The sequence below is a fragment of the Candoia aspera genome, chromosome 11 (genome assembly GCF_035149785.1).
Source record: "Candoia aspera isolate rCanAsp1 chromosome 11, rCanAsp1.hap2, whole genome shotgun sequence".
In the NCBI taxonomy this organism is placed as follows: Eukaryota; Metazoa; Chordata; class Lepidosauria; order Squamata; family Boidae; genus Candoia; species Candoia aspera.
The window spans coordinates 9,334,788-9,361,667 of record NC_086163.1 but is presented as its reverse complement, the minus strand read 5'-3'; the positions used below and the strand labels follow the sequence as shown (position 1 = coordinate 9,361,667).

The 26,880-nt window shown below is 40.9% G+C and overlaps 1 protein-coding gene across 1 annotated transcript in view; it reads left to right on the top strand.

Moving 5' to 3' along the window:
• Nucleotides 1-8,072: 8,072 nt before the first annotated feature.
• VAT1L (vesicle amine transport 1 like) overlaps nucleotides 8,073-26,880 on the top strand; it is a 54,533-nt gene continuing 35,725 nt past the window's right edge. Inside the window, exons 1-3 of the mRNA XM_063313010.1 lie at nucleotides 8,073-8,324; nucleotides 18,014-18,143; nucleotides 23,193-23,408. Coding sequence (XP_063169080.1) covers nucleotides 8,107-8,324; nucleotides 18,014-18,143; nucleotides 23,193-23,408 — 564 coding nt within the window. The 5' untranslated portion in view covers nucleotides 8,073-8,106. The remainder of the gene's footprint in view (nucleotides 8,325-18,013; nucleotides 18,144-23,192; nucleotides 23,409-26,880) is intronic.

Below are 26,880 nucleotides of genomic sequence, written 5' to 3'. Positions count from 1 at the left end.
ACATCTGTAGGGTATTGGGATGTCTGAAATAAAAAAAGTATTTTTATGTTGCACCACTGAGCATTGGGAACTGTAGGTTCTTATAGATGGAAGTCCTATACATGGTAACAGAACTAAAATTCTTTAGGAACTGTAGCGATAGAAAACCAACTCCACATAAAATTGTTTTGTCAAAATGTTTAGATTTTAAGTTCACCATTGTTACTTTTTCATATTAACCACTGATCAGGCAATTTGATCCAATCCTTCTTTACCCCCCCACCCTCATTTTAAGTTCTCCACCTTCAAGAACTGTTGTGATAAGACATTAGTTCAGTCTTCAGATTGAGGAATGTCACTGTATGCCTATAGATGTTGTGATGTTGAAAAATGAAGTGAAAAGAAAACTATTGAAGCTGGCTTTTCCAGGTAACAATGCCTCGAGTAAATTAAAGGTGATGTCAGTGCATGAAAATATGTATCTGCATGGAACAATGACAATATAAGAAATACTTTAATTGCATTGATTAAAAGGTTTGTGATTAATCAAGTGAACATATTTTAATTCCTTTCCTCTCTTTCTACCTACCTACCTACCTCAGCATCTCTATCTACCTACCTACCTACCTACCTACCTACCTATCTCTCTCTCTCTCAGCATATCTAGCTTTTTGGTGGAAAGCCTTTACTCTGTTTTCTCACAATTACCAAATGAACTTGTATGTGACACATATAAATAATATATAAACAGAACTCACGTAAACATTTTATGCATGTGGTGCACCACCATGCTTAGATATCAGGCAATAGCAGAAAAACAATGATGATTTGGTTAGATATGTTTTGAAATGGGTGATGCAAAAACATTTGCAAGATGAACACTTTCAAAGAAGAAACATTTTTTTTTATTTTTTTAATCCAGTACCAAATACTGGGTTTCTAGGTGGAATAATGTGATTTAAATCTATCTCACACAAGCAGAATCCATCTACTTTTTAAAACATTTATCCCTGAGGATTACTTATAGGGTGCAATCTTGCTAAACATTTTGATTACATACAGGGTTTCTCTTTCCATTATGAGGCTGCTGATATAATCAGGGAGCCAGTTTGGTGTAGTGATTAAGGTGCTGGATTAAAAGCAAGGAGATGCTGCATTTTAGTCCTGCCTTAGGCACAAAAGCCAGCTGGGAGACTTGGGGCCAGTCATTTTTTTCTCAGCCCTAGGAAGAAGAAAAAACATTTCTAAAATGCTGCCTAGAACCAGGAGTGAGGATTGACTCAAAACAACTTTTCATTTGCAAATATCAGGAAATCCACTGCTGCCCCAGTTCCCCCTGCCTTGAAAAAAAAGAGAAAAAAATCTGAAAGCTCACAAGGTTATTGCATTCTCATGCAAGAGCTTACAAAATTGCCCAAATCTCACAATATCTTTATATTTTAGTCTGTCCCCTCTAATTAAATTGCCAAATATGGTAACTGTGATCAAAAGCAAGGGTATAAGGCCCTGAGCCAGATTCCCCTTGAATCTAGATCATCATGCCCAGAAAAGAATCTTCTGAGATTGGATTCCTAAGAGATAGCAGGTTTGGTACCCAAATAAATTGGCCAGTTAATGTTATACTATTTTGCTCAAGGAGATAAAAACCAATGGCCTAGATCAATTTTCAGTTTGAACTTGATGGATTATCTTGTTCAGCCTTGTTTTTGTTTTAGTTCACTGCAGTATGTTCTCTTGCAAAAGACACCCCTAAGGAGAATCAGTGTGGCATAGTGGTTAAGATGTTAGACTAGGACCAGAAAGTTCCTGGTTCAGTTCCAGCCTCAGCCTTGAAAGTTCATAGGTGGATTCTGACAATCATTTTCACTGTATCTCTCAGAATGATTACTGCGGGGAAAAATTAGAGGAAAGAATGCTAAGTATGTTCTCTTGAGATCATGGAGGAAAGATAGGCTATAAATCTAAGAAAGAAAGAAAAATTGGCTTTCCCCAATATTGCTAATAGATATCTTGCCAATTTATGGGAAAGTGTGATTCTCTTTTTGTGGCAGCTTCATTGATGGCCAGTCTTTTAAGTGGAATCTTGCCCTGAATTTTCCATCAAATCCATAGAACTTACAGGACACTTCAGCCAAATGCTTAGTTTCCTAACTTTCCCAAAGGCATTTGAAAATTTTGCAACATAATTCATGCTCTCCATTTCCAAAGCCCACTGGTGCAAATTATGGGCCATCTAGCTAATTTTGGGTAATCTAAGATGGGAGACTCCCAGGAAGTCACAGGGTAGGCTCTACAGGGTAATTGGGAGAATCCTTTAAGAAGGCAAATCAGTTCTGCAACTGTTGCCAAGAAAAACTGTATGGATGTGCCCACTGGAATCACCAGGAAGCGAACTCCATTCAAAGGAGACTTTTTTTACTGACACAAACTGGACTTCCTTTTTAGACTCACTCTTCCTTTTGCAAAAGGGATGGGTGGAAGATGGCATGATGTATCTCTTGAAGTAAACGTGGTATGGGAGGCTCTACTGATGAAGGTACTGCCAAAACACATTAGCGATCATCTTGCAATTTGGGGAATCTTTTAATAGTGTTGTCTGGGCTTTTAATTCTTTCCCTTCCCCCCACAGTTCTGCCAAAAGAAATCCCACCCAAATTAAATTCAGGGACAAGAGTGAATCAGGGATCTTTTTTGCCCAGACTGGGCACAGTTTGTAGGCAGAGAAATTAGGTGGATAATTTAAAAAAAAAAAAAACAACCTCTCCCGAGGAAGGAGAGTTTCTCCCACAGTTTTTCTAGAGTAGGACTCTTCCTTAGGGATAACAGAAGCACCATTCCTGGAAAAAGTCCTCTCCTGAGGTCTGCCCTTGGGACAGAATTAAGGTGTGAGAAAGCAGGGAGGCTGCAGACGGATGGAGAATCATTGTATGCTGAAAGACCAGATAATTCACTAAGTACAAGAACACTATCTATTCCCTTTTCTTAAACCTTCTTCACCTTTGAAAGAATTTCTAAAGCAAATTCTCCTTCATCAAATGGAGTGAGAGCAGATGGAATGCAGTGTGTTTCTCTTCCCCTGAAAGTGGAACTCACTTTCATTCCAATGTACATTATTACGTTTTTTGTGGTGGAAAAGAAAATACAGCTCTGGGTAGTGTCTCTAAACAGAAAATTGCTTCATTACCTCTATGATTCATAGTGACTTCTGCAGAGAAGGGGAAAGAGCCTTGAGTGAAGTTGGCAGGGGAGAGGAAGGGAAGAAAACAATTCTCTTAGATTGTGAATGAGCTTTTTGAATGACAAGATTCAATACAGAAAATCTGCAGAGAGAGGTTTTCATTCCTCTCCTTTGCTGATTCATTCCCTAATGAAGGCAAGCCATCAGGAAGCAGATCTCTTAAATGATGGAGAAGGGACTGTAATCTGAATGGTAGAAAAAAATTCTCAAGTAAGAGCAGTTCAATGTTGGGACCACTTAGCTCAAGAGGTGATTGGCTACCCTTCACTAGATGGGAACCTAGCAAAAGAATGCTGGGTAGCCATTTTTCTGAGATTCTTTCATTTGGATTTCAGCAGTAGAAAGGGGGTGATGGCTTAAATAACCCTTTCCAGCAGTATGATTCTGTAATTCTATAAACAGACAAATCCTGTAACAACAGACGAAACTAGCTCAGGTATACCTCATTCCATACTTCATTTATTTCTCCTGGTACTAGGAATCTTTTTTATGATATCGAAAGGAATTGCTGGACTATGTAATCAAGAAGATGTACGGGAACAATCAAGACACTTGTTTATTCCTGAGCCTGAAGCAGATTCATTTCAAAACTGCATCTGGGCCAAAATAATTCACAATTGCTGCGTTTTTTTTCCACTTTTCACAAAAATGTTGAACTGCTGATGTGGCCCACTTTTGCTCTCATGTTCAATCCGCCTTCCCTCTCCTGCCTTTGTGATGTCATAATGCAGCCAAACTAATTTGCTTCCTAGCAGTGTGGTATCACCCCTTTCACTGTTTGCGATTTGTGGTTGGCTGCTATTACCCTCAAGATTAAAGCAAAACAGAGACAGAAGCAACAATCAGAGAGAAAAACTTCAGTGAAGTAGCATCATCCAAGGGAAACAATATTGTCTAATTTTTTTTCCCCTTTTTATTTTTAAGGTGGACTTCATAAAATCAGTATAGGTGACTATTCAGCGTAGCCTTGTCTCAGGACAATTTTCTACAATATAATTAACTTTTTAAAAAACGGATAATAAAATTTATTATTTAGGTAAGCAACCTTTGATGGCTGGCAGCTCCATCTGGCACTTTCCTGTATTTATGTTGTGAGTTTGAAATGATTTATTTTCTATTAACTGAACTGAGCTTACTTTAGGTCTTACACTGCACTGATTGTGTCTCCTCAGCTTGAAAACAGCAGAAAATAGCAAAAAAAAAAAAATCAACATTTTGGTTGGAGCAGCAAAAAAGGGGTTGGAAAGTCACATTTTATCTTGGCAGCTCAGTTACCCACCACTGGTTTAGATAACAAACAGTTCCATTAAAAAAAAAGAAAACAACTTTATGTACTGCTTAAAATTCTAAATGTCTTTTCAATTGACATGATTCACTGAAAATCAATTGTTTGTGAGCTAGCCTGAGAGGCACTGACATAAGTAAATCAGAACTTAGTTCTACACAGAGATTCATGGTGAAAAAAGGACTTCTTTTTCTTTTCATTCTTTCATTGTGGTCAGGTTCACACAACATGGTAAGCCATAATGTGATTTATCTGGTTGTAGCTTACTGTATGATGTCAAGCCAGATAGACAGACAGACAGTTTTAGGAACTATTTTTTCTGACTTAGCAAATTGTGTGAAGCTACCTGGAGCTTATTCAACAAACTGTAGTTATATAAATCATGGCTTAACAAGTTTGAACCAGCCATCCTCTCACTGATACCAGGGACTACTATTGTTTTCCAAAGTTAATGACCAATCACTGGAAGTGCAAGCTCTCATCTTCTCAACAGCCTTTCTTCTGTACACTTCAGAGCCACAAAAGGTCCAAGCTGCGTTAGATGGAGAGAGAAGTCCAATCAAGCTTGGCTCCTGGTGACTTTGTGAACATGTCCATGTTGTTTCCTTGGCTACAATAAATAAGTGGTACATGGCTGTTCTTTTTCTGTGGGTCACAACACACAAAAAACAGGCAGAGCTTTGATTGTCCTGTTGTGGCACCCATACTGACTTTTGACCATACCGGTAGTCCTCGCTTAACAACCATTTGTTTAGTGATGGTTCTATTTGCTGCAGAATTTCCTGGTGTCCCCCATTCAAGTATTACAAGGCCCAAACTTGTTTAGCTTTTTGAGATCAACTGAAGTCAAGTGCTGCTTAAAAAAAGTGGGGGGAGGGGATCCACTTTTGGAAGTAGGCATTATGGTTTGTTTTTTTAACATGCTGTTTTCCAGGGTTAAATTTCTCCGAGTGTTTTTCAGTTTTTCTTCTTCCAGAAAAATCAAGCGAGTCTGCAGGCATATGCTTTCTTTCTCCAATACTTCCCATTTTCCACCCTAAGTACTGCTTAATTAGGAGACACTGCTTCTGCTCTGAAAAGGATTTGATGTGTTGTTATTCTTTTGTCAGCAATGTCATATCTTCTTGCTAGCAAAGGAGCCTATTGGGCAGAAGACGGATGGAGGGATACAGGAGAAGACCTAATCAGATCCATACCAAAATGATTGGATGCTTCTGGTGCAAATGAAATTGTCAGCCACTTTGAAGCAAATTCCCTGGCACAGGGGTGTCAAAAAAGCCAGTTCAATAGCTATGACGGTGCAATTGAGGCTCTGCCTGTTTTTTTTCTGTGAGTCACAACACACACACACACACAAACAGGCAGAGCTTTGACTGTCCTGTTGTAGCATTCATACTGACTTTTGACCATACAGGCAGTCCTCGCTTAACAACCATTTCTTTAGTGATGGTTCAGACTTACAACAGTGCTAAAAAAAACTGACTCACAACCCATCCTCACACTTACAACCATCGCAGCATCCCCATGGTCATGTGATCATGATTTGGGCTCTTGGCAACCAGTTCACATTTATGACCATTGCAGTGTTCCAGGGTCACGGGATTGCCATTTTCAACTTTCCCAGCTGGCTTATGGCAAGCAAAATCAATGGGGAACCATATGTTCCAATTAATGACCATGGTGAATTGCTTAATGACTGCTGCAAAGGACTACCTGTACAGAAAAAAACAGGCAGAATAAATAAGCTAAAGTTTTAGGAGCACTCCCCCTTCAATGCCCCCCCCCCGAGTTTATCTCTGAAACATAAATTCAGAAAAGATCCATAGATGTGGTATTTCTGATTTTTCAGTCAGGCAACTAGAGTTGAGAAAAAAAGACAAAGTGCCTTTTGGTATCACTTCCTCTGTGAAAAAGGTGAAAGGTCCCCTGTGCAAGCACCGAGTCATGTCTGACCCTTTGGGGGGATGCCGCTTTCGTGATGTTTTCTTGGCAGACTATAGCTGGGTGGTTTGCCATTGCCTTCCCCAGTCGTCACCTTCTCCAGCAAGCTGGGTACTCACTTCCTCTAGCAAGCTTAAATGTAGGGTTTTTCTTTAAAAGAAAAATCACAACAGATTAAAACAGGATGATGGATCATATCTTTTAAAACATCCAGGGTGCCCTTTCTGAGACTCTGGCAGATGTTGGGATTGTACACGGCTACAGCCATACCTACATCTGAGATTTTTCCATGAGAAAAGTAGCATTGATGAGAGAAAAAAAGACAATTACTGGAACATTTCATGTGAAACAATGCAATTTAATTGGGGCAGTAGGTTCAGAGATGTTCAGGAGAAGCCAGAATTTCTTCTCCGTATTAGCAAGGATGATTTCACCTGTTTAGTTTTTCCTTGGTGCTCTGTTTATGCAGTAATCACGATTAGAAGCCACAGCTTACAGCCTCCTGCAACGTCTGAACCTCATCAAATGTGATTTATTCAACAGAGCCCAGGGCCAAGTCAACTTGCAGCTTAATGGTGCGTGAACCCAGTCCCAGAATTAAGGAACAAGATGTTTCCCTAGAAATCCATAAATAACTGCATCCTTCGCTCAGCATCCAGAATCAAGTTTCTAGTCTTGTCTGTCAAATCACCACAGAGACTTTCTTCCAAGGGTTCCGGGGGAGGGAGGAGGGTTTTTCAGTTGTTGCTGAAAAGCAGCCTTAGAATGTCAGGCAAACATAGCTAAGTGTGGCTGACTCCATAAACCATGAACTGTTCAACCCAGTGGGTAAACTTTGCACAAATGTGCTCTGGCTCCAGCAACTGGGGGTTGTAAGCCCTGGTTTATGCTTAGTGTGATCATAAGCAATCGTAGCTTGCACAACAAATCATGGCTTCTGGCAGTCTGCCATCCTAAGCCTCCTAGACTATCTCACTATCTCAGCCCAGCTGTACATGCCCAAAGCTTCAATGAAGGCTCTTCTGCCTGGGCGCGGCATACCCTCTCCCTCCAAGGTATGGGCTATCTTCCATGCAATATCCTTTCTTCCCATTGCCATCGCTTCCAAACATTTTTCCTTCCTGCCCTAAGCAGTTTACCAAATGTGGATTAAAGCACAACATTCCAACGGGCACAAAGAATTAAAAAAAAAAAAAAAAACACCAGCATCCGCCGAGCCAAACTGAACCAAAGCAACGACGCGTTCAAAAGCAGGTCGCTCGATCCAAGCCCCCAGCCGGCGACAGCTGCCGTCTAAAGGCCAGGAGGAAATCGCACCCGTCCCCCGCCACAGCCTTGCTGCAATCCGGCCACCCGAAACCCGCTCCCTGCCCCCGAGGAGCTTACAAACCCACGCCCGCCAGCGCCCGGGGCCGCGCTGGAGAAAATCTGTGCGCATCTACGCCACGGGCTACGGTAAACCCGCGGGCACGCCCCGAGCCCCTCGCCCCTCGCGGCCCGGCACCGCCGCCGCGCGCGTCCCCCGACCGCAGAGCGGGGAAAGGCGGCCGGCCAAGCCGGGCGCGCTCCCGGCCTCCAGCTCTCCCCCCCCCAGCGCGCGCCCCCGCCCTCTTAAACGCAGCGCTCCAGCCCTCCGTCTCCCTTCTGCTGCCCGAGCAGCGCCATGGCCAAGGAAGGCGCCGAGAAAGCCGAGGAGACGGAGCAGATGATCGAGAAGGAAGCGCCCGAGGGCGGCGGCGGCGGCGGCCACAAAGCCGGAGATGCCAAGGAGATGCGAGCCGTGGTGCTCTCCGCCTTCGGGGGCCTCAATAAGCTCCGGGTGTCTAAAAAAGTGATGCCGGAGCCTCAGGAGGGGGAGCTGAAGATCCGAGTCAAAGCCTGGTCCAGTATTATTGTTTTATATTGTTGTTGTTGTTGTAATTGTTATTATTATTATCTGCCGTCTGTCTGGAAGCATCTTCCTGCCTTCCTCTCTGTCTCTCCTTTGATGAGTCCCAGCCTGGTTTTTGGCAAACGAGCATCCTTGGGGGAGGTCATCACTCCAGGAAGAGCCATTACTTAGTCTTCGTAAATGAATGGGAGAAGGGGACGGACCCGCCCCAGAAAAGAAGCCTCTCTCCCCCACTCCCCACCATTCCCTTCTCCAGCTACTTTTATAAAGTTCCGGCTCGTTCCCCAGCGGGCGAATTGACAGGGAGCCCCCACCTTGCCCTTTGCAATCAGGGCCTTCCAGTGCATGCTTACGGTTGAGAAAGACCCTTTAAAACAAAAACTGGGGCTTATTCCCAAGTCATGGAGCATTTGGCTGGAGCCTTGTAGAACAGCCTTCCATGCTTTGACTCAGCAGTAAAGGCAGCTATGCTCAGAACTCATTATTCCTAGAAAAAAATGTGCACATGATTGCAAGCAAAAATATGACTACTTTCTTCTTCTTTCTCCCTCTTTTCATCACTCTCTCTCTCTGTTTTCATGGGAGATCAATATGGGATGACTACATGTTTTTTTTTCAAGGGACCTGTGCATCAGAAAGACTAAGTCTTTTCAAGGGAAGCAGCATTTTGACCTGTTCTGGTCTTTTATTGACACCTTCACATTTCTCTTACATCTGTGACCCTCTCCCAAGGATTGATTGCCTTTCCTTCTGATAACATCAAATTCTTTTATTTTGTCAAGTTCAGAATGAATCCTGTTTTCTCCAGCTGTTCCCCTGCTCTACACTTAATCCCTGTCTTTCTCTACTAGCTGTTTTTTTTTCTTCCTTTTTTCTTTTCCCCTGCAGATTCCCTGTTAGAGGGATGCAGATGACAATCAAACATAAAGCTATTACAAACTGCAATTATTTAAGGCCAGCAAAACTTCTTGAGTTATTGAGAGCTTGGGCAAAGTGTGGGTGAAAGATTGGGTTGGAACTTCTGAAAGTGTGTAGTGGAAATCAGAAGGAATGAAGAAGCAGGCTTGTAAAGGCAATGTTAAACTTGGCTTCCTCCCTCTTGTTGAGCTCCTTTGCTTACTTGAAGGAAATGCCCATATTCAAGCAGCAAATTATAACTTATTCATTGTTATAATCTGAGGCTGAAGGTGACATCCTTGGGTTACGCTTGACTCCTGATGATTACATGGACAGAACCATCGAATATTGTGGTGGCAATATGGAAGTCGTTTGTCAATATCTTCTTCCTGGTTATTTTAATCTTGTCTGTACCCCTGGAATTCCCTAGTGGTTTCCTAACTAATAGTCATGCCCAGTGCTGCTTAGCTTCCCAGCCCAAAGAAAGTTGAATGAGTTGTTGCCATCTACCGAAATGCAATGGTGTCATGTCAGACTCAGCTCAACACAACTCTTGGGGACTACCAAGACATGCAGTCTTTTGGGCAACAGTTATTTGCCATCACCTCCTTCTGGGATGCTGTTTTAACTTCCTCATCTATCTATAGTCCTCGTTTTCTGTAGAGGTCTCCCATCCAAGTACTAACCAGGCCCAATCCTGCTTAGCTTCTGAGCTGACCAAAAGTAGGTCAGGGCAGGATTGTGTTGCTTGGTTTCTTCTGAAAGAATGTGAATATGTGAATTTGAAAGTGTTGTTAGAAAGAAGTCATGGGACTTACCCTGGTGGAACTTTTTTTTTTCTTTTCCAGGAAAAACCATTTTAAAAGAGGTTGGAGGGACATATGTCTGTGCGAGCAATCTTTCTCTGGCTTTTAATTGTCGGCCTTAATTGTTTTAACATCTTGGGGGTTTTGATTTTATGTCTGATGTTAAATCACCAGCATATATTTAATTCTGCCCCACAAAGCCATTCCCCTCTTCCAAAGAATGAGGGTAATTGGAAGGAAGCTGAACTAGGAAGTCATCAAAATATCGGGAACCAGCACATAAAAAGTGGTTTTAGAATTAACTACCAACTCATCTCCTCCAGCCTCCTGGTCCATATTAAAATTGCCTCTTCCTAGTAATGGGGGTGGAAGGATGAGAGTTTGGCTATACATTTTCATACAGGATAAGACTAAGTGATTAGAAGGGCATCTTCCCCCAAATGGATGGAAATGGGCATTGACCACCAGCAATAAAATATACTGTGGAAAGTTTTGATTCAGGAATCCAGCCAGTTTTGCCTATTTCAAGCATGTTCCATTGTGGTCCGCCTTTTCTTTCAACCTCTAGATTTTCAACAGTTAATCACCATCCTGTGAACATGGAATATATTCAATCTTCATGAGTATAAGTTTTGGGATTCCCAGATTGTTTTGGAGCTTTAGCCAATGGTGTGGTTTCACAATGCCTCTTTCTGTCTCTTCTATGTGTTTGGTTGTATTACTTGCCATGGCAGATGTGCTATTATCCTACAGATCAAAAGCAGAGACATAGGAATTATTATTGGGCAAATGATGTGTTCATACTATAGAATATAGTACCTAGGCACTTGATCTATAGCAGGCATACTATATGTAATTTTAGTTAGATGCATGTTTCAAGTGACACTCAAAAAGTTAATTCACTCTACCAAGTATTGGGGAAACTGGCCCTCCAGATGTTGCTGAGGTGACTCCCAGAAGTGCTAGCCAATTTTTGCACTGGTTAGAAACATGTTGGGAGATCATAGGTTAATTAGAAATCTATAACTTAAAGGATCTATTAGTGGAGTGAGCAGGAGTTGGAGAAGATGAAGCTACACATTTATCAAAGCTATATGCAAAGAAGAGATTTAAGATGTCCTCCTCCCAAAGCTGAACTTAGGAAGCTAAAAAAATAATCCTTGGGAACTTAGCTAGGAAATGTACCAAAGACTTGAACATCTCAGTGTTCAGTCCAAGTAGGAAGTCTTTTATTGTCTTTTCAATCCAAGGGTGAGGCAGTGGCTGCCATGGGTGAGGAAGACTAATCTATTATTTAGAATATTTCTCCACTTGGAAAATGTTCCAGGTTTCAAAATGAAATTCCCATGTAGACCATCCATGCATCAAATGTCCAAAGAATTTCAGCCCTGGAGCTCCTGACATCATTGGTGTGTCCTGACAGCAAATATAATTCCATACTGTCACCTTGCATTAGAGTCCATGCTGAAGTGAATTTCCAGATGAGAAGCACTCATGGATGAATGAATATTGACCTCTGTTGTAAAGATTTTCCGGCAGTGTGATGGTAGAAAATCTTTTAGTGCAGGTTTGGTGTGAGGAAGGTATCACTTATGGAAGCATTTTCCAATGAACTTCAGGAATGGAAATATCTCCTGTGTGCCACTGTATCAGGAAACCACATTTCTGCCATCCAAGCATGTCTCCTGTTACACAAAAGTCCTGGCATTTTGTGGGAAGAAAAAAAATCAAGGTGAAATGTTGCAGTGCTTATTTGAGAAGTTCTTAGCCCTTGAAAGAGCCGTTATGACATGGAGTGGTGGGGGAAGAATGATTTGCTTTGCTAAGGACCAGGCATACATGAAGAATCCATACACTTATGGATCTTGCTTTCTATCTTAAATCTGCTCAGTTTTCCTGAGGGAGCAAATGGAAATTATTCTGTTCTTGTTTGGCCATTTTAAGATGTGTGGATTTCAACTTCCAGAATTCCCCAGCCAGCTTGCTGGCTGGGGAATTCTGGGAGTTGGAGTCCACACATCTTAAAATGGTTATGGTTGAGAAACACTGTCTTAGAATGTGCTAAGTTTCATTTTGCATTACAAATGGTAGGTGGCTGTCTTTTTCTCACATACCCTGGCCCCATCCCATTGCTTTACTGCACAGTGGACTTGTTCTGCCTTATGTAGGCCTTCCTCTTCCAATTCAGTTCATAATAAAATATATTCTGAGACAGTAAGCCTAATGTTTGTTGTTTGCTGAAGGCTTACATTTGAAAGAGCAATGAGCATGGGTTGGAGAAGAGTATTGTTCTTGTCCTTTTCATCCTAATGCTCATCTGGTTCAGTTTTATGCCAGAGTTCTCAATTATGTCTTTGTTGTTGTTTATTCATTTAGTCGCTTCCGACTCTTCATGACTTCATGGACCAGCCCACGCCAGAGCTTCCTGTCGGTCGCCAACACCCCCAGCTCCCCCAGGGACGAGTCCATCACCTGTAGAATATCATCCATCCATCTTGCCCTTGGTCGGCCCCTCTTCCTTTTGCCTTCCACTCTCCCTAGCATCAGCATCTTCTCCAGGGTGTCCTGTCTTCTCATTATGTGGGCAAAGTACTTCAGTTTTGCCTTTAATATCATTCCCTCAAGTGAGCAGTCTGGCTTTATTTCCTGGAGGATGGACTGGTTTGATCTTCTTGCAGTCCAAGGCACTCTCAGAATTTTCCTCCAACACCGCAGTTCAAAAGCATCGATCTTCCTTCTCTCAGCCTTCCTTATGGTCCAGCTCTCGCAGCCATATGTTACTACGGGGAACACCATTGCTTTAACTATGCGGACCTTTGTTGTCAGTGTGATGTCTCTGCTCTTAACTATTTTATCGAGATTTGTCATTGCTCTTCTCCCAAGGATTAAGCGTCTTCTGATTTCCTGACTGCAGTCAGCATCTGCAGTAGTCTTCGCACCTAGAAATACAAAGTCTTTCACTGCTTCTACATTTTCTCCCTCTATTTGCCAGTTATCAATCAAGCTGGTTGCCATAATCTTGGTTTTTTTGAGGTTTAGCTGCAAGCCAGCTTTTGCACTTTCTTCTTTCACCTTCATCATAAGGCTCCTCAGTTCCTCTTCGCTTTCAGCCATCAAAGTGGTACTTTCTGCATATCTGAGATTGTTAATGTTTCCTCCAGTGATTTTAACTCCAGCCTTGGATTCCTCAAGCCCAGCATGTCGCATGATGTGTTCTGCATACAAGCTGAATAGGTAGGGTGAGAGTATACAGCCCTGCCGTACTCCTTTCCCAATCTTAAACCAGTCTATTCCGTGGTCTGTTTTTACTGTTGCTACTTGGTTGTTATACAGATTCTTCAGGAGGCAGACAAGATGACTTGGTATCCCCATACCACTAAGAACTTGCCACAATTTGTTCTGGTCCACACAGTCAAAGGCTTTAGAATAGTCAATAAAACAGAAATAGATGTTTTTCTGAAACTCCCTGGCTTTTTCCATTATCCAGTGGATATTGGCAATTTGGTCTCTAGTTCCTCTGCCTTTTCTAAACCCAGCTTGTACATCTGGCAATTCTTGCTCCATGAATTGCTGAAGACTACCTTGCAGGATCTTGAGCATTACCTTACTGGCATGTGAAATGAGTGCCACTGTTCGATAGTTTGAACATTCTTTAGTGTTTCCCTTTTTTGGTATGGGGATATAAGTTGTTTTTTTCCAGTCTGATGGCCATTCTTGTGTTTTCCAAATTTGCTGGCATATAGCATGCATTACCTTGACAGCATCATCTTGCAAGATTTTGAATAGTTCAGCTGGGATGCCGTCGTCTCCTGCTGCCTTGTTATTAGCAATGCTTCTTAAGGCCCATTCAACCTCACTCTTCAGGATGTCTGGCTCTAGCTCCCTGACCACACCATCAAAGCTATCCCTGATATTGTTATCCTTCCTATACAGGTCTTCCGTATATTCTTGCCACCTTTTCTTGATCTCTTCTTCTTCTGTTAGGTCCTTGCCATCTTTGTTTTTGATCATACCCATTTTGGCCTGGAATTTACCTCTGATGTTTCTAATTTTCTGGAAGAGGTCTCTTGTCTTTCCTATTCTATTGTCTTCTTCCACTTCTGTGCATTGCTTGTTTAAAAATAATTCCTTATCTCTTCTGGCTAACCTCTGGAATTTTGCATTTAATTGGGCATATCTCCCCCTATCACTGTTGCCTTTTGCTTTCCTTCTTTCTTGGGCTACTTCTAGTGTCTCAGCAGACAGCCATTTTGCCTTCTTGGTTTTCTCTTTCTACTTATGTCTTACTAACCATTTAAGACCAATATTTGGACATATCTATGATCTCAGTGTTTTATTGATTGAAGTTAGCCATTAAGAGTGTTTCCCCTCTTTCAGCTAAAAATGTTAACTCAGAAGGACTAAGAATACTGCAGGAGCATACAGAGGGAAAGCATGTAACCAGAATGTAGCAAATCATTAAAAAGCACATCAATAAGAGAGAATGAGACAGCATTCACCAGTTGAAGCCATCTTCAGCAAATTAAGCTTAAATACCCAAAGAATAAGGTCTTATGTTTATGGGAACTGAAAGACTCAAGGGGAGAAGGGTTCTTCAGATAGCTTTGTCCAAAATCCATCAGAGTTTTGTAGTATGCAGTCAATGTCTAGACTCTGTACAGGTATATACCACAAACCCAGAGAAACTGTTGTAACAAGGGAGTGATGGGCTCATGTTAACCAAATCTGATTGATAGTCTCGAGTTCGTGGATCAGCGGACACTGCCTTTTTTAAATATTAGGGCCCATGGAAAACAATCTAATGAAAATTACCGGTATTTGTGGGAAGAGAATATTATGTTTCATTATTTTTAATGGTGTGCTACATTAACATGCAATAGCCGTAATAGCTTCCTTAAAAATTAAACCACTTGAAATCTCATCACTTAATATTGGCTGTTGCTGCTCAGTTGAAGGGTCAGCTGAAGGCCAGGCTGATTCATTTTTGCAGTCCTAATATTTTAATCCCACTATTTTTCAAAGCAGCCTAAACTAAGGTCTGATTTAACTGTAGGTCATCTTGAATATATAGAAAAGCAAAAGCTGCCCCCAGCAACCAGGGTGACCTTCACAGACTCAGAAGATAAAATTAGTTCCTGGGCTGGAGATCCCATCAGTGCACAGTTCACAATCTGACACAATAATTAAAAGAGGTTTTCATTAATATTTCCAAACATATTTATTTCTGGCTGAAATTAATCACATTCAGCATTTTCTATGTCATATATTTTCTTTGCTACAAAAGTAAACAAACAAACTGCTGGCCTTCAATGAGTTATCCTGGTCTTCAGAATTAATTTGCTTTGTGTGCTAGAAAGCAGTGGAATTACTCACAGATGAACCTATTTTCATATCTTATACAAGAGTTAGCGTGGCTTGACTGAGGATCTAGCAGGCTGTAGCCTATTTTTGGGAGACAGCTCCCATAAATACAGATAGTGATCATAGAACAAATCAATCATAGAACAAATCAATCCAGAGTTCTCACTCAAAGCATGAATAATCAGCTCAAATTATCATATTTTGAACACATTTTGCAAGACCCATCTCTTGAGAAGTCTCTAATGCTGGGAAAGATGGAAGGAAAAAGAAGAACAAGATCAATGGACTTGATTATAGTGGTGATAGGTGTGTCATTGAAAGACTTGAAGGACAGGCTGGGGACAGATCATCCTGGAGAAAGACTATCTATTGGTCACCAAGAGTTGGCACAAACTTGATGGCATATAATCAATCAATGATCATAGATTATGAGCACTGTAGTCCAAAACACCTGGAAGGTATATTTTGTCTACTCCTGGTGCAGAGATGAATGCAAGATGAGGACTTGGGAAGTACAGGTTCAAATCTTTTTTTCACTTCTGAATCCTTTCCATGCAATGTAGGCTAATTATTGTTTTTAGCCTAGCCTACCTTAGAAGGTTGCTGTGTAACAAAATATACACTTGAATTATCTACACTTGGGGTGCATAATTTTTACTAAGCCAAAAGTACCATGCCATATATCAGCAGGTTTCACTTTCCAAAGTAGGGGACCAGGAGAAGAATACTCCATTAGATTTTCTTTACATTTAAATTAAGTGATACACTTAATGCAATGACTCTTCAGTCCTGTATTTTATCCTTTCTCCTTTCTACATTATAACATTATGGATTATAATATAATAACAACTTTTGGAGATTTCTTGAACAGCATCCAAGCAATTTAGACAAAGGGCATGTTAGAAATGGACACAGTTCTTGACATAATGGTGAAGATTTTCATTGTTCAATTGCATGCAAAGTGGTGTGATACCTGAACATCACTTCCCCAGTCTGATACCCTTGAGATTTTGCCAGTTGTTATGAACCTGAGACCACTTGGCCAATAATCAAAGGTTAGGAAAGTTGTCATTCAAAGCATCTGGAAAACTTCAGGTTGCTGACTCTTTCCTCTGGCAATGCTGATAGAAAGTCATGTACATTGAATCAAACTTGTTGCTCAACCTATTGTTGCTGTTGCCTGTTTCTTTGAGATTAAATTCTGGAAACTTCAAAGATAACATGCTGATTTTTTGTGGGGTGCAAGGAAATCAACAAAAGGACAATGCATAAAGAAGTTCCTATTTTTAACCAGCAATTAATGATTTTGTGATACTCAGAGGAGACAAAGAGAAGGGGACAATGTATCTTGAGTTTTTCATACAAATAAGTGGAAAACAGTGAAAAATATTTTGCCATAATACCATTATAAAATGTTGCCTGAGCTGAGCATAGCGAAGCCAATTCTGGTTTTTGAGAAGTATTTAGTTGGTCCTCTGATTTTCTGCAGTAGCCTTTCCTAGTTATCTGATTGCAAGCAAACATGCCAAATTTTGTTCCATCAGTCTGATGCCCTTTAGACTCCTCAAAGTCAGGATGCTGGCTAGGAGTTACGGGGGTTGCAGTTCCCCACTTCTAGAGGGCACTGGCTTTGAATTTCCAATTTTTTATGAAGCTCATTGTCTCTTTCATGTGAACAACTTCACAGTTGGGGGAATAGAAAACTGTATATTAGACTGAGGGAACTGGAGACAAAGGTCCAAATTAAACCTCTGGATAGTTAGTTTGCTTGTGCTTTTAAGTGGATGTGAATGATTGAATACTTGGCCAAAAACCTGTTGATTTCATTCACTATGCTATGCAGAGAAGAAATGTATTTGCCGACTTTGCTCCCTCATTGGGTTCAACCATGTTTGTTTTAACCGTATTTTGAATAAACAGCTTATTGTCAATTACTCCATTGACATTATATTTAATTCAGCCCCACCCCCCGCAAAGTATAATCTAGAGCTAAGAAGTAGTTCTTTGCTGTCTTCTCTGTCCAGATCAAACCTGCTTCCTTTGCTTTTCTTTCAGACACAAAGTATGTTTTTTTTTTCCTTCAGAATGGCTGTCACCTTCTGCTGGTGCCCCCAACTCTTTATGAGCCATTTACTTGTGATTTCCTGAACAAAAGATGTCCATGGCAACTTTGCTACTCATGACTGAAGTTTCCAACAATTTTTTTGGCTCCATGTATCTTATTGTTTCCAAACCTACAATCTCACTATGTTGAGAAGCTTTCTTTTCATTGCAAGTTACACACAGTAGTAAACTGGGATGACAGATTGAGTAAAGCTAGTCCCCACTGTCTGAGTTCAAACTGTAATAAAATGTAGTATATTTGTGCGTGTGTGTGTTTGTGACTTTGCATGGTGCTATGGTTATGGAGTTCCACTAACTCAAGCTTTCAGTATCTCAAAACATGAATATTGAATTCAGCTTCTTTATCAAAGAAATTTGATAAAGAGCATTTTGGGTTGACAACTATCATACAGGATGGTAGGAGTTTATTTCAATGTGACTTTAGTTTGTCTTTATCATCTACCCTGGATGCATGCCTTCATATCTTCCTTTCTCATTTTCTTTCTTTACAGTGGCTTAAATTTTATTGACCTGATGGTTCGCCAGGGGAACATTGATAATCCACCCAAAACACCACTTATACATGGATTTGAATGCTCTGGAATTGTAGAAGCTCTAGGTGACAATGTGAAAGGCTATGAGGTAATATGATGGGTGCTTGAGAACAAAACAATAGGTTCATAAATTATGCTAAACCATAACATAATGTGCTTGGGTTTTATTATAATGTGATGTGTGTACCTACCTATCGTGGCTTTGTGTTATGTGTGAATCAGGCCACTGTAGGTCATTTAACAGACTCTAGTTTAAACATCCTGGCATGCTACAGTGTCAGAACCCTGCCAAGTATTGAATGCTGGAGGGGCTCTTCACTAAACTATTGTGAATCAGCACCTTTTGATAAGGATATAATGGAATCCCAAAGATGGAATAAATCAATTAACCAGATATTAGTGAATTTCAAATTGTGGTAGAGCACTCAGTGATTCAGTGGCCTGGTTCATACATCAGATTAAACCATAACATAGTTTGTTTGCTTTGGGGTTAGAATGATATATCCTCTACCCCACTCCAATTATGGGTTTGTGTTCTTTATGTCCACCAGGGGACTGGTTTTAAAAAGCTGGTTTAGAAATATGTCTGAATATAGCAAATCTGCAGCAACAGTGACATAGCCATTTTAAGAAGGCTGGCATCATAACAGAATTCTTTTTTTTTTTAAAGAAAAAAATATTCAGATTGTGAATGCTATTGCTGATGTAGCCAAAACAGCACTACCTGCATAGGAGGAGATGTGCGGTACGGCAGAAACAAACAGATCATCATCATCCCTTCATAGTTATGCTTGGTCCCAGCAGAATGCAGATTCCTTGGAGGGAAACTGAATAGGATGAAAAGGAGAATCAAATAGGGTGAAGTTCCCAGCATGAAACATGAGAAGCTAAGATACTGTAAAGGAGGGCTCTCACATTTGCAACCCACCAAGTCATCTTCTGCTGCCTGCAAAAAATGCTTAAAGGAAGGAGTGCAGTGTGCATCTCTCAGCTGGCAAGGACCCCACATCACTCCCAGCCCATTTCAGGAGGAGTGGGGCAGTAACAAGGGAGGCGAGAGCAAATTAGACTGACCAAGGTGGTGAGGAAGAGAAAAGGAGCAAGTTGGCTTATCTGTGACCCAGAATAGTAGAAGTTACTTCAGTTGTTTTAACCCAGCAGAAGAGTGGCTGTCTTATCTAGGGCAGCAGCTCATCAGTGTTGGCCAGAGGCTGTGGATCCTCCTTGGGGCTGTAGCTTAGCATTAGGTGACTGGCAAAGATATACAAGACAGTGGCATTTGCTGGGTTCATCATGGACACTCTACTGTAGGTGACTGGCCATAATGGTCTTGCTCCCTCATCTTCCAAGGACACCTCAGGTAGAAGGGAGACCCCTACGTAAGAGGGTGATGACAGGATCCATGAACCCCATGCGGGATGATGCCCAAGGTCTAGTAGGAATAAGAGGGAAGTGCCTTCATCTGGAACTGAAGGCTTCACATTGAATGGGGCCCCTCGCTTGCTTCCGCACAGCCATCAGCTTCAGTGATCCCAGCTGCCCTCCACCCAAGAACCAGCCACAGCCATCACTGCCATCTAAGTGGCTAATATAAAATGGCAAAAATGTAGTTACGTTTCACAGTAAAGTTCTTCTATTTAATATATGTATGCTTAATTCCCTGATTTTATTCATTTTTGACTCACTAGAGGTTTCACTGTTATAGCCTTTGGGCTAACAAACTAGTCTCATATAACACTCGTGGCAACCGGAGTTTGAGATTCCTGCTGAAAAGTAATAGCAGTAATTTCCTCTGGGCCCTAAATCTGTTTTTCTTAGAAAATACAATGAGAAATAACCCAAGGTTATGGAGAGTGGGAAGATAAGTGCATTTACATCTGCTCAGACCGCAGTCGAGTCAGTAACTTATGAATTGTTAAACTGTCTACTATATCACCAGTGGCGTCTGGCACTTATAAATCTTAGTTGTCTTTCTGACCAAGAGGCTATGGACTTCCTCCTACAAAATTAATTACAGGCAACCATTTAAAATATTACCAAGTTCTTAGCAATAGCTGTGGTTTGTAGAATGTGAATGGTGCCCTCTTTTTTTTATTTATTGTTTCAAGGTTGGCTTACCATGTACATTTTATATTGATGTTTTATGGGCCTGGGACTGTAATCAGTAAACCAAGCCAGCCAATCTGTGAATGGAGAATCCTCCACCCAGCGGTCATTCAATGTCTGCATCCATCATATATTCTCAAAATTTCCAGTGTGCCACTAACCCCAAAAGATTGGGGCCTAGAAAGAGCTCATCGTGATTTGTTTGTTTGTGACTTAGCATGTTATGTAAACCCAGTCAACTGTAGTTAATTTTTCTTAAGCCAAATAGATTCTAACACTTTGTATGAACAAGCTAGTATTTCCATTCAGCTAAAGGCAAAAGTGAATGCCCACTACTTATGGTTACAAGGAATTATGTTCCAAATGTTCAGTTCATTAGCCAACTAATGTGTTTATTTTCACTTCTTTGGAGGAGGGGATTGTAATAGAGATACTGTACAAGTAGTCCTCACTTAACAGCCATTTGTTTAGTGGCAGTTCAGATTTACAATGGTGCTGAAGAAACTGACTTAGAACCTGTTCTCATACTTACGGCCATTGCAGCATCCCCACGGTCATGTGATCATGATTTGGGCGCTTGGCAACTGGTTTGCATTTATGACCATCACAGCATCCCGTGGTCACGTGATTGCCATTTTCAATCTTCCTTGCTGGCTTCTTGCAAGCAAAATCAATGGGGAACTGCATGATTTGCTTAATGACCATGTGGTTCACTTAATGCCCATGGTGATTTGCTTAACAACCACTGCAAAAAGGTCATAAAATTGGGTCAGATTTGCTTAATGACTGCTTTGCTTAGCAACCAAAATTCTCATCTGCATTGTGGTCATTAAGTGAGGACTAGCTATACTTATTTCCTCACCCATTGTATGCAAATACTGTATCCTTTTTTGTTTGTTTGTTAAATAATGAAAGGAAGCGGAGAAACCATTTCATTTCATAGAAAAATCCTACCTTTTGTTTGTGGGGAAGAGGAGGTAGAAAAATGGACATGTCATTCCATTTCAGTAGCTTTTTAGTGCTGTCAGCAAATTTTACAACTTTGTAATCTTTTCTGTATCCCGAGGCAATTGAAATGGCACTACTTGGAGATGCTATAAATGTTTCTGTGCTATAAACCTCTCAATCCACCCCCACAGCCTTTGACTGAATAGTAGTTCTGCTCTAAAACAGTGCAGTAGAATTTGATCAAGATCAAAAAGCACAGTTGCAAAATGTATGAATATGTAGGAGATAAAAGGAGAGGTGCATGCCCTTTCATTTTCTGAATTTGAAAGGTCACAACCCAAAAGACATGCAGAGGTAATAGAATTTGAGATGATCTGTGATGGAAGATATAACCACTGATTGAGCATTTAACAGCATTTAATAAAATCAGAAGATGGGATTTGCATCCAGAGGACCCCATTTCAGTTCCAAGTTCCCATTGTGATGGTTGTCTTAGTTCATCAATTACAGACTCAGCTGTTTTATTTGTTCATTTTAATCATGCTACTGTGCTTCATTGTTCATTCAACATTTATAACAGGAGTGAAGAATCCAAGATCATCCAGATGTTGCTGGACTTCAACTTAATCTCCTTCAATAAGCATAGTCAGTGGTGAGGGGTGCTGAAGCTGAAGTTCAGCAATGTCTGGAAGGTCACCCAGGTCACTATTGCTGTTTTATATTTCTCGCCAGCCACCTCCCATCTGGTAGTCCCAAGGTATATTGGACTTTTTGTTTATTCGTTTAGTCGCTTCCGACTCTTCGTGACTTCATGGACCAGCCCACGCCAGAGCCTCCAGTTGGTCGTCAACACCCCCAGCTTCCCCAGGGACAAATCCATCACCTCTAGATATTGGGACTACAACTCTCAAAATTCTAAGAAACTCCCAAATTGCAAGATGATTCAATAAGGCTGCAATCCTGAGCAACTTGTAAAGAAATGAGCTCTCTTAAATATAAGTAAGCTTTCTTCTAAGGAAGCATGGCTAGAACTATCCTACTCCTAGACAGCCTTTGCAGCTCACATTAATGACACCAGGCTATGCCATAACATTGTATCCCTGTAGCCAAAGTAATTTTATTTCAGATGAGTTCATATTAAGAATCAAATTACTGCAGCAAAAGTCCTGAATTGTTATCTATAGGAAAGTCAACTTAGTAGTGTAATTTCATTTTCTTCCAAAGCTGTAATTCTATATGGACATCCGAATACAGTAAAAGTGCACTGAATACTTGAACATGCTATATAGAATGATAACAACCAGTTTTAAAAACTGATTTTTGCTATTTTGCATTTGAAATCAGTCTGCCTTTCCCCCCACCCCGTATTTTATTGTATGAATAATTGAATCTGAGCAAGGATAGGAATGATTTGTTACTTAAAAACCTGTCAAAAAGAGCTGATGAAGTTGAATGTAGGCAGAAGAATGCAGCAATACACATGTTGCAGTCTGAATCAAACAGTGTTCTCTAAACTCAATTCAGCATAGTGATGCAGCTTATAACTGAATTTAAATCCACAGATATTAAAAATGCCAGGAGGGGGTGGATTTGTAATCACTGAGAACTTTAAAATGTGAAGTATATAAGACTGGCTTTGTTCAGGTGGGAATAGACCAGCTCATGTAAACTACTGATTATTCTGAACTCACCTTCCCAGAATATGATGGAAAGCATTGGGTAGATTTTGAAATATCCTATTATCTGTGTAGCTCTTGTACTTTTAAAAAGGAGAGTAAGCTCGCGGTCTAATTTGAAAAATTGAGGAGACCCATCACCCTATTTCAGCAAAAGTACAATCCTGCCCAGAGGAAAAATGGGATAGAAATACGGTATAATAATATATATGACATATTTCTACACATTTTGCATCATTCCCGTGCCCACGGTGACCCTCATCTGCCCCCACCATATGTGACTGCAGCCCTTATCACTTGATGTTATAGTCACCAAGGGATAACTGCAGATGTCTGAAACCAGTCTGTACTTTGGGGGTCCCTCTGTGAGGCTGTAATCAGATTGTGTTTCTTTCAAATGGTTTTAGATTGGAGACAGAGTCATGGCTTTTACCAACTACAATGCCTGGGCTGAAGTTGTATGCACACCTCTTGACTTTGTCTACAAAATTCCTGATGACATGAGCTTCTCCGAAGCAGCTGCTTTTCCTATGAACTTTGTAACTGCATATATGATGCTCTTTGAAGTTGCCAACTTGCGAGAAGGCATGTCAGTGCTGGTTCATTCTGCAGGGGGTGGAGTGGTAAGTTGATTCGGTTTCTCTTCTGTCCTGTAAAGAAGTATCATTTTCTATGTCAGTGTTAATAATTGCTATTGATGCAGATTGTGCAGCCTCATCTTAATCTTCTTATAAATCGGGAGGGTAAGATGTCAAAAACACGTAAGAGCAAATATATGTAATAAGCTAAATAATTGCTTTCTCAGGTTCTTTGGCACCTGCCTCAACTGAGAGTACTTCCAAGCACAACACTCACAAAATCTTCTTTAGCAGGATTTATTGAGATGAAAGGGAGAGAGTTACAAGAACTTCAGCAACTGAATTATTTCCACTTCAGAATCAATGTATCCCCAATATATTAGGGCAGAGATTCTCTTAGTTTATTTCTAATAGCTTTTCTGTGAATCAGCAAGGAGGTTTTTTCACCAGTAATGGAGATGCTTAAAGGTAGATTCAGTCTCTTGCATCCTTGTCATTCTGTGAACCAGTGATCACATGCTCTCACTAAAATCAAAGGCTGTGTTGTGACTGACTCTTAAAAAGGCATGGTTAAGCTTAAAATGTACACATTATTTTATGAACAACATTGGCTGCACTTGATGTTTAAAGCCCTGATGCCTCTCTGAAATCACAGACAGGTAACATCTAGCTGTCATTTGTTGCTGAATGATAACCTCCATGCTAACTGTTGTGCTGGGAGATTGTAGTTCAGCAAATATCTGGAGCGCCACCAGTTCCATGGTTCAATCTGAGTAATCATTTGTTGTAATACATAGAGCTGACATGGGATTTAACATCTAGAGCTGTGGTTCCTAGGGTTGCTGAACATTGTACTTTAGCAATATATGGAATGCCAAGAGTTGCTACCACTGGTACAGAACAATTACAGCCAGAAATGCATGGTTTTGTAGGATGTTCTGTAAATGGTGAACCTTGCATTGCAAATCAGTGTGTTCACTGATCCGTAAAGAATATTAATCTCTACCTTTCCTGGATAGTACTTGGTTCCCCAGCATCAAAGCTTGTTCTTTCTGATTAGAAGAAACCATTAGGAAAACAAGAGACAGTGGAAACCATCTTTCTTGCCCAAAATAAAGTGTCTTCAAGTGGTTTATGTAAGTAAATAGAAGAAAAAGGTGCAAGAATTTAAACCTAAGTTTCTCTATCTATCTATCTATCTATCTATCTATCTATCTATCTATCTATCTATCTATCTATCTATCTATCTATCTATCTATCTATCTATCAAATTTGTCACCGCCCATCTCCTCCGACCGGAGGGACTCTGGGTGGTTTACAATATAGAAATAGGGCTTGAATTTAAAACGTAACCATTACTGGAATTTAGTCTGCTTATCAGATTTTGTGTACTTTAATGCCATGTGTGATGTTTCAAGCCCAGCTTGTTGAAAGAAACCTGGCACCTTGACCCAGGAAGTCTATAATGACTTCCACTTCAAAATAAAATAGCCTGTATAATCTGGGCAAGGATAATATTTATTGGCTTGTGAATTTGGCTTTCACTTTATGGATATTGGTCCATCACCTCTGAAAATGGGGTGAATATTGAGAGATGGGGAAATTAAAACTGAGAAAGAGGAATTTCAAAAAGTGAAGTATCTGGGCTTTCCATGTTGAAGTAGAGAGACTCGGTTGGGTGGGTTTGGGAATAGCCTAACAGGATTTTATGAAAAAATATGTTGTTGTTGTTTTGAAAGAAGAGATGTTCAATGGCTTGTCACATTCCCTTGAAAGATTTGGAGGGTCTTTGGAAGGGAAAGATGCAAGCTTTACTTTGGGCCAAAATCTTGATTGTGCAACCTATAAATGGCCTAACAAAGGTAATAAAATAATTTCAGTAGATCTCTTTACCTTTATACTCTTGTTCATGATGAATGATTACTCCTGAGTCATTGCGAAAACTGTCTGAAATGTATAATCTCATTATATTGTAACTCAATATAAACAAAGAAGATCTTTATTTTTGTTGAATACTTTCTTCCTTCCCCTTCCCCCCCTCCAAAAAAAAACTGCCACCCAACCCAAATGCAGACCATTCCAATAATCTGAAGCTAGAAAACAATTGAGTGCAAGAGTACTTTGGAAGGAGTTTGGGGACACCACAGGAGCATTACTATTTATCTGGTTTACACATAACACTACACAATAATGTGGTTAATAATGAACAGTTGCAGAAAGGTTAAGCTGGAGACTCCCACACAGGCTCATGATAGGAAAAATATCTGCAGCAGTACAAACCAAAACAATTATTGCCTATAAAGTTGGTTTATAAAAATGCAAGGGAGTAGACATTGGACATGGCCCCAAGAGAGAGATTTGTAGGCTTTTGTGGATAACATATTCCAAGGCTTTAATGTCGAACAGGAGGAGGACAGCCAAAGAAACCCCATTTATTTCTAAATGTCATGAACATTCCTGAGCCATCCAGTGAAACAATGGAGGTCCTGTAGCACAAGAATCTTGGACTTAGTTTTGCATTAATGAAAAATTCCATGTCATTGTTTCAAGTGCTCCAAACATTCCAGGAGCACATGATATCTCACAATATCAAAAGTGTAGGAAGTCTATGTTTTGTATTGTCATGGATGAATTGATTTATGGAGAGTTCTCCACTGGTTGCTTTGCAGGAAAAGCTGTCCAGGAGAAGGGTGAAGGGCAGGGCCATTCCCTTTGAGAGGAATGCAGCTTCTTCAGCAGGAGGCTTTTTGATTGTTCACCGGACTTGAAAGCATTGGAGGAATGGGTCTAGATTTCAAAGAGTCAGAAGAAGAAAAGTCAAAGAGCTGAAGAAAAAAAAGGGAAGGAGAAGGAAGGAAGGACAGAGATGCAGGAGAGAGGAACCTGCAGCCAGTTATGTGTGTGTGTGTGCATGTGTGCAAGTGCAACTGCTGCTGAAGAACTCAGCAATAGAGGACATGGGGAGAGAAAGGCTTTGGCCACCAGAGAGAAGATTCCAGAAGGACTTGGCACCAACTAAATGCCTATCAGGCCCAACCCAGTTTGGGAGAAGCAGCAGCAACAGCCAGATGTGTGGTGTTAGGAGATGCCTAAGTAGGATAAGTTCCCTGTAGGTTGCAGAGCAGCAGAAAGCTTAGTAGTAGTAATCAGCTGTGTCCCTGGAGAGGAACCAAGCCAGAAGAGGCAGAGGGAGGGAGGAAGTGTTCCTTCCTCCCATATTTGGAGTACCAAGTAGCTACAGTAGTGTTAGGCTTAGCAGAAGAGCTTCAGGAATGGTGTGGAAGGCTGAACTGGTTGCAGTGCAACAGCCAACCATATCAGTAGGAACCAGCAGCACCAGCAGCTACCCCACTTAAAGAGAGAAAGGGGTAGCAGAGCCCAACAGGCACAATGGGAGAAAAGGAGAAGGCTGGGAGAAAGAAGCAATAGGGCCAAGAGGATATGATGAGAGGGTCCTTGTAAGGCCTGAAGAAGTTGGGCAGGGGGAGGAGGGGGAGGCAGGAAGTATGGATGTAGT